Source organism: Abramis brama, assembly GCF_963993115.1.
Source record: "Abramis brama genome assembly, chromosome: 19".
NCBI classification, from domain to species: Eukaryota; Metazoa; Chordata; class Actinopteri; order Cypriniformes; family Leuciscidae; genus Abramis; species Abramis brama.
The window spans coordinates 34,796,007-34,808,922 of NC_139981.1; the positions used below are offsets into that span (position 1 = coordinate 34,796,007).

Here is a 12,916-nt window from a genome sequence, read left to right on the forward strand (position 1 = left end):
CTGATTTCTAATTGTAAAACTGTGTGACGGGTGTTTGCCCGTGTGATGAGTCAGTGTGCATATTTGAATGGCAGTGTGTTCCTTGTGAAAACAAGAGATTTTCTGCATGAAAATTGTGCCAAAAGCAGAGAATTGTGTGTAGTGTTTTAGAACTGCAATTTGAGTGTAAAGCAGGAATTGTGCTTGTAGTTTAGCAGAATTGGTTCAGGCGGTTGGTGAATGAGTTACATGTTGTGGTCATTGTGTCTCAAGTACCAGTATTTGTGTGTAAACAATTGAGAAAAACTGTAATATTATGCCAAAGCATACTAAAGATGAGAGTGCTCTTCATTATGCCCAACAGTGTGTAGATGGTCAGACAAAAATCTGCTAATATGAAGTGTGTGCCCTTTCGTGCAAAAGTTTGATTTTCATAATGCTATGTGTAGTTTTGGTTGCAGTGCTTTATTTTCATGCAGGATATATGAGGTATTTTGCCGTTTGGGTGTGTGGTTTTGTGAATTGTGTTAAGTGTTTTGATAAAACCAGCCTAGTTTGCAAAATTGTGTGTTAACAATTGGAAAAAACACTGTTTGAAAATCTCATGAACTCTTTTTTCAAAACTCTAAACACATTCTCACTCACTAAAACACATTTCGAACTGTGATGCACTTGTGTTTCAAAACTCTAAACACAGGCAGGCAAAAGTTAAACACATCTACAACACAGTGTCATCGTTTACACACAACGACTCAAAATTGTCCACGCTTATCTCTAATGATGAGACCAAACCAACTGTACATAATACAAGTCCGTTCAGAGTCCCGAAATTGACTCAAAATGTTGCACTGAATGTTGATACCAACAATGGATGGAAACAATATACAGTTTTTCTCAATTGCTAAAACACTAAAACCCATTGGCTGAACAAAGTTCTCAGTTGCCTGAACTCATTTAGCTAATTGTGCAGTCTGTTGTCAATACCTTAAACCATTTCACATGGTAAAACACAATTTGCAGATCTCACTTAGACTTTTCAGCAAAACTCTAAACACATTCTCATTCTCAAAACACATTCTGCACTCTAATGCACATGCCATCCATACTGGTAAACACAAGTGGCAACAATCAAATACAAATAGAGAACACATGTCATTGATTGAACACAACCACTCAAAATTGATTTAACCTGTTTCAAATGATGCCCAAAGACAAGAAGAAGCACACTGATCACATGTTTACTTCTTTGGATTTTTGTCTCTTTCAGTATTGTATACTGTAGTACAGGCTGTATAGAATATTTGGTACAGAAACCTTTGTTTGCAATTACAGAGATCATACGTTTCCTGTAGTTCTTGACCAGGTTTGCACACACTGCAGCAGGGAATTTGGCCCACTCCTCCACACAGACCTTCTCCAGATCCTTCAGAGGCTTTGTAAATAGTGCTTGAAGATGAGGTTTTGTGTTTAATGTTTTCAGAAAAAGGAGCATGGTTTCAGAAATTGTGTTTTAGCAATTGAGAAAAACTGTAAGAGGGAGAGGAGGAAGAGGATGAGGATGAGGAAGAGCAGGTGCGTAAGAGGAGAAAGAGTATGAGGAAGAGGAGGAAGAGGATGAGGAAGAGGATGAGGATGAGGAAGAGCAGGTGTGTAAGAGGAGGAAGAGGATGAGGAAGAGGAAGAGCAGGCATGTAAGAGGAGGAAGAGGATGAGGAAGAGCAGGTGTGTAAAAGGAGGAAGAGGATGAGGAAGAGGAGAAAGAGGATGAGGAAGAGGAGGAAGAGTATGTGTAAGAGGAGGAAGAGGATGAGGAAGAGGAGAAAGAAGATGAGGATGAGGAAGAGCAGGTGTGTAAGGGGAGGAAGAGGATGAGGAAGAGGATGAGGAAGAGGAGAAAGAGGAAGAGGATGAACAGGTATGTAAGAGGAGGAAGAGGATGAGAATGAAGAAGAGCAGGTGTGTAAGAGGAGGAAGAGTATGAGGATGAGGAGGAAGAGTGTGTAAGAGTGTGTAAGAGGAGGAAGAGTATGAGGAAGAGGAAGAGCAGGTGTGTAAGAGGAGGAAGAGCAGATGTGTAAGAGGAGGAAGAGTATGAGTAAGCGGAAGAAGAGGATGAAGAGGAAGAGCAAGTGTGTAAGAGGAGAAAGAGTATGAGGAAGAGGAGGAAGAGGAAGAGGAGGAAGAGGATGTGTAAGAGGATGAAGAGGAAAAGCAGGTGTGTAAGAGGAGGAAGAGTATGAGTTAGAGGAGGAAGAGTATGAGTAAGAGGAGAAAGAGTATGAGGAAGAGTTTGAGTAAGAGGAGGAAGAGTATGAGTAAGAGGAGGAAGAGCAGGTGTGTAAGAGGAGGAAGAGTATGAGTAAGAGGAAGAAGAGTATGAGTAAGAGGAGGAAGAGTATGAGTAAGAGGAAGAAGAGTATGAGGAAGAGGAGGAAGAGGATGAAGAAGAGGAAGAAGAGTATGAGGAAGAGGAGGAAGAGGAAGAGGAAGAAGAGGATGAGGAAGAGGAGGAAGAGGATGAGGAAGAGCAGGTGTGTAAGAGGAGAAAGAGTATGAGGAAGAGGAAGAAGAGGATGAGGAAGAGGAGGATGAGGAAGAGCAGGTGTGTAAGAGGAGAAAGAGTATAAGGAAGAGGAAGAAGAGTATGAGGAAGAGGAGGAAGAGGATGAGGAAGAGCAGGTGTGTAAGAGGAGAAAGAGGATGAGGAAGAGGAAGAGCAGGTGTGTAAAAGGAGGAAGAGAATGAGGACGAGGAAGAGCAGGTGTGTAAGAGGAGGAAGAGTATGTGTAAAAGGAGGAAGAGAATGAGGACGAGGAAGAGCAGGTGTGTAAGAGGAGGAAGAGGATGAGGATGAGCAGGTGTGTAAGAGGAGGAAGAGTATGAGGAAGAGGAAGAAGAGTATGAGGAAGAGGAGGAAGAGTATGAGGAAGAGGAAGAGCAGATGTGTAAGAGGAGGACGAGTATGAGGAAGAGGAGGAAGAGGAAGAGCAGGTGTGTAAGAGGAGGAAAAGTATGAGGAAGAGGAGGTAGAGTATGAGGAAGAGGAAGAGCAGGTGTGTAAGAGGAGGAAGAGTATGAGGAAGAGGAAGAAGAGGATGAAGAGGAAGAGCAGGTGTGTAAGAGGAGAAAGAGTATGAGGTAGAGGAGGAAGAGGAAGAGGAGGAAGAGGATGTGTAAGAGGAGGAAGAGGATGAAGAGGAAAAGCAGGTGTGTAAGAGGAGGAAGAGTATGAGTTCGAGGAGGAAGATTATGAGTAAGAGGAGAAAGAGTATGAGGAAGAGGAAGAGCAGGTGTGTAAGAGGAGGACGAGTATGAGTAAGAGGAGGAAGAGCAGGTGTGTAAGAGGAGGAAGAGTATGAGTAAGAGGAAGAAGAGTATGAGTAAGAGGAAGAAGAGTATGAGGAAGAGGAGGAAGAGGATGAAGAAGAGGAAGAAGAGTATGAGGAAGAGGAGGAAGAGGATGAGGAAGAGGAAGAAGAGGATGAGGAAGAGGAATAGGAAGTGGAGGAAGAGGAGGAAGAGGAAGAGCAGGTGTGTAAGAGGAGAAAGAGTATGAGGAAGAGGAAGAAGAGGATAAGTAAGAGGAGGAAGAGGATGAGGAAGAGCAGGTGTGTAAGAGGAGAAAGAGGATGAGGAAGAGCAGGTGTGTAAGAGGAGGAAGAGGATGAGGAAGAGCAGGTGTGTAAGAGGAGGAAGAGGATGAGGAAGAGGAAGAGCAGGCATGTAAGAGGAGGAAGAGGATGAGGAAGAGGAGGAAGAGGAGGAAGAGTATGAGGAAGAGGAAGAAGAGTATGAGTAAGAGGAGGAAGAGGATGAGGAAGAGCAGGTGTGTGAGAGGAGAAAGAGGATGAGGAAGAGCAGGTGTGTAAGAGGAGGAAGAGGATGAGGAAGAGCAGGTGTGTAAGAGGAGGAAGAGTATGAGGAAGAGGAGGAAGAGTATGAGGAAGAGGAGGAAGAGGACGAGGAAGAGCGGTTGTGTAAGAGGAGGAAGAGGATGAGGAAGAGGAGGAAGAGGAGGAAGAGTATGAGGAAGAGGTGGTGAACAGTGAGGATGAGGAAGAGTGTGTGTGTAAGAGGAGGTGAATGAGGAAGAGGATGAGGAAGAGTGTGTATAGTGTTGTCGAGGCTGGATCTGCTTCAGGGTTTTCCTCTTCTCCTGCAGAGAGTCTGAGATGAGGAGAAACTCCTCCGGTCTTTACTGTAACGTTCTTCATCTAGAGTCTTTACTGTAACGTTCTTCATCTAGTGTTTACTGTAACGTTCTTCATCTAGAGTCTTTACTGTAACGTTCTTCATCTAGTGTTTACTGTAACGTTCTTCATCTAGAGTCTTTACTGTAACGCTCTTCATCTAGTGTTTACTGTAACGCTCTTCATCTAGTGTTTACTGTAACGCTCTTCATCTAGTGTTTACTGTAACGCTCTTCATCTAGAGTGTTTACTGTAACGCTCTTCATCTAGTGTTTACTGTAACGCTCTTCATCTAGTGTTTACTGTAACGCTCTTCATCTAGAGTGTTTACTGTAACGCTCTTCATCTAGAGTGTTTACTGTAACGTTCTTCATCTAGTGTTTACTGTAACGTTCTTCATCTAGAGTCTTTACTGTAACGTTCTTCATCTAGTGTTTACTGTAACGTTCTTCATCTAGAGTCTTTACTGTAACGCTCTTCATCTAGTGTTTACTGTAACGCTCTTCATCTAGTGTTTACTGTAACGCTCTTCATCTAGTGTTTACTGTAACGCTCTTCATCTAGAGTGTTTACTGTAACGCTCTTCATCTAGTGTTTACTGTAACGCTCTTCATCTAGAGTTTTTACTGTAACGCTCTTCATCTAGAGTTTACTGTAACGCTCTTCATCTAGTGTTTACTGTAACGCTCTTCATCTAGAGTTTTTACTGTAACACTTCATCGAGAGTTTTTACTGTAACGCTCTTCATCTAGAGTTTACTGTAACGCTCTTCATCTAGTGTTTACTGTAACGCTCTTCATCTAGTGTTTACTGTAACGCTCTTCATCTAGTGTTTACTGTAACGCTCTTCATCTAGAGTGTTTACTGTAACGCTCTTCATCTAGTGTTTACTGTAACGCTCTTCATCTAGAGTTTTTACTGTAACGCTCTTCATCTAGAGTTTACTGTAACGCTCTTCATCTAGTGTTTACTGTAACGCTCTTCATCTAGAGTTTTTACTGTAACACTTCATCGAGAGTTTTTACTGTAACGCTCTTCATCTAGAGTTTACTGTAACGCTCTTCATCTAGTGTTTACTGTAACGCTCTTCATCTAGTGTTTACTGTAACACTCTTCATCTAGAGTGTTTACTGTAACCTGTATGGCCTCTGCAGTGGGTCGCTGTATCATCACAGTATGAGAGCTGAATATACAGACATTCGATAGGCCAACTATTCGATATCCAGCACAACACTACACTGGCAGTGGATACAGTGTACAATTTATTCACCTTTCTACTGTAATTTGTCATTTCTATACTTTTTTACATAATTGCAAAATTTGTTTACTTTGTTACAATATACTTTTTTTCTTGTAACTGCAAGCTTTGGATTCTCTGTTCTCCCTTTTTCTCTGTAGTGTCTAACGAATGATCTGTCGTGTTTATAATATTGACTGATGTGTGTATGATCTGAGAGCGTTGTTTGATTTTGCTGGAAGAGTCGGAGGTTCTCTGAATGTGGTTTGAAAATTTGGTTTTGTGTTTAAGGTTTTGAGAAAGTGAGTGATGGTTTCAAGAAATGTGTTTTAGCAATTCAGAAAAACTGTAACTATAACACACACACACACACACACACACACACAGCTTTTCCAAGGTTGGATTTGGCCAGGCTCTAACTATAAACAGTCGTCTCAAAACATCAAGATAATGCGCGTTCTTTCTCTCAGGGAGAGCAACACTTTAGTCTAACTGGAAAGTAAGCCTTTAACTGAGAAATGGTCCCTTAAACTATAGACTTCAGTGACCCCTGTATGACCCCTGTGTGTTTGAACATGTTGAAGACCTTTCTCAAACACAAAACCAGTCCCAATTTCATTTCTGGAAGCCGGGATAAATGAGCCAGCACTGTTACTGCATTCAGATCTCAAACACAGACATTAGAGAACACATGAGAAGAACATGTCAGTGATCACACTGGGAACTTCTATAACAAAGTAAAATCTCCAGAGAAGTCATTCAACTGATATTTAGATGGAAAAATATTGATTAATACATTGATTATAATCACTCATTACAAACACTGAAGCAGCAAGTGAACTCCAGACTCACCCCTTCAGCGCTGTACTATTCTTTCTTCATCCAGGATTAGAAATAAGTGTGTTTTTGTTCATTCTGTGTTCGTTCTCATCTGAATTTCTGTTCATTTTGAGTTCATCCGACCTGTACATCTGAACCTATCTGTGCTTCAGCCCTCCAGGGTCGTGGCCCCGCATCGCTGCCCGCAGCTATATAAGTTTAATGGTACTGCAGTTGTGGAAAAGGCAGTTCTAGAGGAACTCGGGAAATGGGCATGAAAATCTTCTGCTCATCAAGATTTATTAATATTTTTATGGAAACTGTGATACATTTGTTTTTCAGGGTTATTTGATTAAGTTATTTTGTAACATTATAAGTTTCTTTACTTTTAAACACTTCAATGTGTTCTTGCTAAATAAATGTATTAATTTCTTTTACAAAATAAAAAATTAACCAAAATTTTCAATGGTAGTAGATCCACACAAATATGAAGCAGCACAACTGTTTTCAACATTGATAATACCTATAAAATATTCCTACACCACATTTAAGACCATGAACTTGGACCGTTATCTATTGTGAATTGACATCCTGATTATGTAATTCTTTAATAAGATTCCTCCTTTCTCTTACCTCTCATATATGGGACACACAGTTAACACACACTGTAACATTTCTTCTACCTGACATCACACAAACCTGTATTATGATTCCTCATGATGTTATTAATATTAATTAATAGTGATTCATTGAATCGGAACAAAGGATTACTTTATCCCGAGTCTTATAACACACTGTGAGCACTGAGGAAGAACAGAAGTGTTGGCATGTTTACAGTGCATCTTGAAAATAAGTTTACATGCATATTTATATGCATCTTATCATTGTTCTAGTGATTATGATCAAGTACCAAACAAACCAATGTGTCATTGGGTTATTGAAGTCTCTTATGGAGAAATCACTCAATACAATCAAATCAAAACTGCTAAACTTGATCAGTTTCACTCTGAAGCATCATGTCCACACACCTCTTCCTCTTGCATCTACAGGAGAGTTCAGATCTATAACATGAGCACAGTGACCTCTACTGGACACTCCGGGACATGAGCTAGGCCTGTAATGAATACAACAATTGTATGATGTTAAAAATATTTATTTATTTATTTTTCTTTTACAATTGTTTGATTTCTTACTGACATATTATTTGAATTATCTTTATTCTGTGTCATATAATATCTCACTGCAAATCCCACGTAACATATTCAAGGCTGTCTTCATTTAAAAAATAAAATAGTTGCACACAGAATGTACAGGTTCCCGCTCCCTCTGGTGGACGAGTAAGCCTAGAGTAAGTAAATAAATGTTATTAGCCTACATCATTAAATGTTCCAAGTTTAAACTGGAGGTTTTATAGCCTAGTTCTGCATGCATCCCTGCAGTCTACAGGAATTATCTGACAACTTCTGAAATTACATCTAGTCCCTCTGTATCATTTTAGTGAGCGCGTATTATATTTTACGCATGCGCAGTGATGACTTAAGCCTTTCAGATGTTTTGATGTGGAAGAGCAACTTAAAACGCTTGAAAACGCTGGTGTGGACGGAGAGCGTTTCGAAACGAAAACTCAGTCTTTAAGTATCCGGATTACCATATGTGATTGCAGTCACGGTCGCAAAACTGTGGAAATCTACCAGTCAAACAACTGTTCTGTCTCTGTGAAGAGAAAAGCCTCGTCTGTACGTCGGCGACTTTTCATACAAGCTGTAATTACGAGTTGTAATTAAAGTCGGAATCTCGTAATTACGGTAATTCCAACATTGCGTGAATGCATAGCAAATGGGTTACAGCCAATCAGCATGCAAGATGCAAATCAATGTACATTAAGTAAAATATAGATGTCAGTTGTGTGTGTGTGTGTGTGTGTGTGTATGAGAGAGAGAGAGAGAGAGAGAGAGAGAGAGAGAGAGAGAGAGAGAGAACACAGATCAAACGGCGCCCCCTTCTGGAAGTTGTAATGAAACGCATAAAATCCTAAAATGCTGAGTCGATGTTTTGCATGATTGCGTTCAGTCTCTCTCTCTCTCTCTCTCTCTCTCTCTCTCTCTCTCTCTCCAAATATTCATCTTGATTTGAAATCAGTTCCATGGTTTGTTTTATGCCTTTTTATGCTGATACTAACCATTATTTTAAGTGCTGTATCTTAAGGGTCATTAGAGGAAGAATATTTTGCTTATAATGTAATAGTTGGTGTTTATGTACATGCATTTCCCTCAAATGCTCAGATTTGGCATTTGTTTAGTCAGCTCTTATCTGTGTGTGTGTGTGTGTAAGTGATCCTGTAATGTGGATATGAATGAGGTTCTCTGCTTGGGGGCGGGGCCAGAGCGCAGCTGCTCTCTCATTGGCTGGATGGGTTAAGAGGTTGTTTCTTGCACAGGAGGGATGGAGTGATCAGTTTCACACTGAGGAGCTCACAACACTGGAGCTGCTGGAAACTGTGCTTTAGCAGATCAATAAAGGTCTGCAGGCACTGATCTGCGTCAGAGACCCGAGTCGCTTCATACGCTGACACGCACACTCCATCATGAAGGTGAGTCTTCACACATTAATCAGGGCATGTGCAGATGGCATCTCTTCAGCATCACAAACAACTGATGAAGAATTTCATCTTGAAAGTATTGCTTTTACAAGATCTATGTTTTAGTTGAAGTTCAGCTTCAGCGTTACTCTCTGCCACTTCAGCTCCTGTAATCTCCTGAGGGGTTTGATTAATTGTGTCTCCTGTGTTTGATTAATTGTGTGTTATAGTGTGAGCGATGGACTGTTCGTCTGAGGCGTGTGTTCAGGCTCAGTGCGTGTGTAAGTTACTGTAGTTTCTTAAAGGTGCAGATTGAAGGATTTTACACAGACTGTGCCGATACACCAAACCTGGTGGGAATACAGGAGAGCTTGTTGTTCACATGCAGAAGCGTTTTCTGGACACACACCGTCGTTGTAAAACATGGCATCCTTACTGTGATGATGTAGTAGTGTGACACTTTTGATTCTCTCAGTGTGTTTTCTGCATGCTCACACGGTTTTATTAGGACCATTTAAAATAACATTAGAATGAATGTCTCTCTCTCTCTCTGTGTGTGTGTGTGTGTGTGTGAGACTGAGAGATCTTCTCTCTCCGGGATGAACATATGCTTGATTTACTGACTAGATGATAAATCAAGTTCCAACAAGAAATCTAAATAAACCCTCCAAAACAAAAGCAAGTAATCTGTCAGTGATTCAGTTTTTAACAAAAGTTACTTTGGGAACCCCACATTATATTGTGATTTGTTCACAAAACAGTTCACGGTGAAGTGCTCCAACCTTATTTAAACACGTCCACTGGCTCCTGATGCTGGGCTTCAGAAGGCTGTGCAGAGATGCATTACAGTGAATCCTGTTGTCAGGAGTTGTTCAAGCATGAAGGATTTCATAAATACAATAGGATATCTAATTAAACAAAATACAACAATACAATAAATCAAGGAAAGGCCCTAATGAACAAATGTGTTTTGGGTTTTCAAAAGTGCGCAGTGATGCGACGGCTCGTAGGTTTTCAGGAAGAAAGCTTGGGACAGACTCGACTAAAGCTGATTTACCAATGTTTACCCCGATTTTGTACAACCAGCAAATTACTATTGGATGCAAGATACTTCTTGCTGAAGAATATACTGTATATATTCACCATGCTTTAAAGATATATTGGGGCAGTACCATGAAGACAATTAAAACAATCAAAAGAGGATGAATTCAATTCTGAATGATATAGACGTAACAAATCCTTGAACAAGTTTCTAACTGTCAGAAACGGGAGAGAATATCACTGTGGAGAACAGATAGAGATAGAGAGTCAAGATTTGGAAAAATAGATGTTCTCTGCGCATCATTACCGAGAACATGTGGAGAGTTCTGAGATGTCCACAGTTATAAGCTCTCTGTGCGGTCCAGGAGGGTGGAAACTGAACTGTGGGCATCAGGTGCAAGTGGAAGATCATTAAGAAGAGGTCATACTGGTGAAGGGAAATATTGTGCTGATTAATTACACCAGCGAAAGGAAACACGCATAAGTTTAATAAAGGACCCAGAGCTGAGCCTTGAGGAACACCACAGGAATGACATTACTCCTGGAGTAACATATATAAGGGTCTGAGCCGGTCTAAGACAGGACCTGATGGACCGACACAGGTCTGAAGCCGGTCGAGCAGACACTCAGAGCAAACGCACGACAAGAACGACAGCGATGGGACTTTTCCAGCAGTTAAAGCAGCATCTGATCTCAGAGATGTGGACATGTTTACACCAGCTCTGAGATTCAGCCTCCAGTCAAGTCAAGTCAGGCGTATTTATATCGTGATTGTGCTTTATACAATACAGACGGCTTCAGATCAGCTTAAGTAAAAGAAGAAGATGAAGAAGATGAAGATATTCCAATGCAAACTTTTACTCATAATATAAATCACACAGATACATTGAAGACAGGCAGAAGGTTCACACACACTTAATACGCCAGATCAGACGATGAACAAGGTAACACACAGGGCTTAAAGACATAGGGAAACAGATCAGGGAAACGAGACACGGCTGACAAGACTAACGAGGAAACAGGTGTGACAGATGAACTAATGTAGGTTACCGTGGAAACCAAGGAGTGGCGGGAAAACAAAGGAAGACACGTGACTAATGAAAACAAGACTCAGGCCACATCCACACAAAGCCAGAGCTTTCACTATCCGATGTTTTTTTTTCCCGTTCAAAAAAAAAATTCCGTAAACACGGCGTCGTCTCAAGAAATATCTGCGTACTAGACATGTGCCGGTATTCGGTAATGCGATAAATCGCGGTAATGAATATGCACGATATTGTTATCGCGGGCACTTCAAAATACCGTGAAAAATAATAGATCCGAATTTAGGTTTTTAAAACGCGCATTATAGCTTATTTTCCATCAACCGCTTAAACAAACACTGCGTATATGCTGCGCGAAACACGTGCGCACTCTGATGTAAACAATCGCCATGTGTATAAGCATGCGGCCGGTGCGCACTTCTAGTCTAATGTAAACAGTCCTCACATAGAGAAGCAGCATGGTGGAAGGAGGAACGCCGCCGCCGATCTATCCGGATCCATCCCGCTTCTAAAAGCAGAGCTGCCAACTCGACGCATTCAGCGCGAGACTCTTCACACGCTCACGCCACACATCCAAAATCGCGGAGCAAAGAGGACACGAAGACCGTCAAACAAGACAGAGCAGGTTACTTTTGATATGAAACAGGAGAACAATTGTGTCACAGAACGTTACATTTAAACCATTAATGACCAGCAGCATGTTAGATGACTATTAACAAATAGATAAAGAGGAGTATTTTGCTGAATATGTGCACTGCACTTTTTTACATATTTAGCCTATTATATTTTTACTTGTGTCATTACATAATTGTTATTATAATGAAAACCACATTATATTTTATTTAATTAGTTATTTGTAACCTTTAATAATACCAGTTGATAGGGCTCTATATGGTTACATAGCATTATGTGAGATATTTTTTTTCATGAGAAAAAAATAACATGTGGGCTATCTACTGTAGCCTTCCTAATATTTATCCAAAATTAGTAAATATTGAATCAAGATTTAAATCAAATCCCAAGTATTGAATTGAAATCGTTAAATTTGTGTTAAGCAATACAAACAGTAGCCTACCAGTCATTGTACCATGTAATCATTGTAACATGTTGTCACTAAACTTAATAAAATCCAGTTTAGTTACCAAATGTTTTGACAATCACAATTACACCTTGTGATGCAAGTTTTATTTTATTTTTTACATCCCCCCCAATCCATCTGTTTCTCATGTGCAATTAAAATATCGTGATAATACCGTATACCGTGATAAAAGATCACTCAATTAATCGCAGCATGAAAATGTGATACCGGCACATGCCTACTGCGTACACACGAAACCGACTCAAAACGATGTAGTATATGCCAGACCAGTATGTGGCGCTGTAATTCTGCCACAGACATACACTAAAAACGGAGAAGAAGAAGACTTGCGCATAAACCTTGCGCGCTGTATACAATAATATTTAGGCACAGTAGCTTCTTTTTTTCTTTTCTTTTTTACCAAGAACTTTATTGAACAATATGAACAACCATAAATGGCCTGGTACAAAATATGAGTCACGATATTCGATAGTTAGCGGACGCATAAAGCTTGCCACAAAGAACCGGCAAAAGTAATCATTATGAATGTGTCAAATATAGCAAGGAGACATTTTAATTGTTTATTAATAAACTATTTTTTTCTGTGTCAGTCTCGGCTAAAGATGTTGACGATGCTGACTCGCCACCTTCGCAGTATTGTGAACGTGCCTATAGAGAGAAATGTACACTTCATACGGATTACATAAGAGAGTTGTCTGTTTCTTTTCGTTTTTAATTGTTTTGTTTAAAAGTAGACATTTCAAGCTTTCTATATTTCTGAGTTTCGGTTCATTTATGAGACGAGCTCCAGTTCACGAGCAATGCAAGTTATATCGCGCCGGTGCCTCCATGTCCTGATTAAATTGTCTGCTTTGCTTCTTATTTATTAAATCCAGGCAATTGGTTGATGAAACATTGATTAAAATTAAGATACAATTTATACAAAATGAA

At 40.2% G+C, this 12,916-nt stretch overlaps 1 protein-coding gene across 1 annotated transcript in view; it reads left to right on the forward strand.

The window, feature by feature from the left end:
- Positions 1-8,715: 8,715 nt before the first annotated feature.
- LOC311069901 (inactive phospholipase D5) overlaps positions 8,716-12,916 on the forward strand; it is a 36,422-nt gene continuing 32,221 nt past the window's right edge. The window contains exon 1 of the mRNA XM_084093456.1: positions 8,716-8,815. Coding sequence (XP_083949582.1) covers positions 8,810-8,815 — 6 coding nt within the window. The 5' untranslated portion in view covers positions 8,716-8,809. The remainder of the gene's footprint in view (positions 8,816-12,916) is intronic.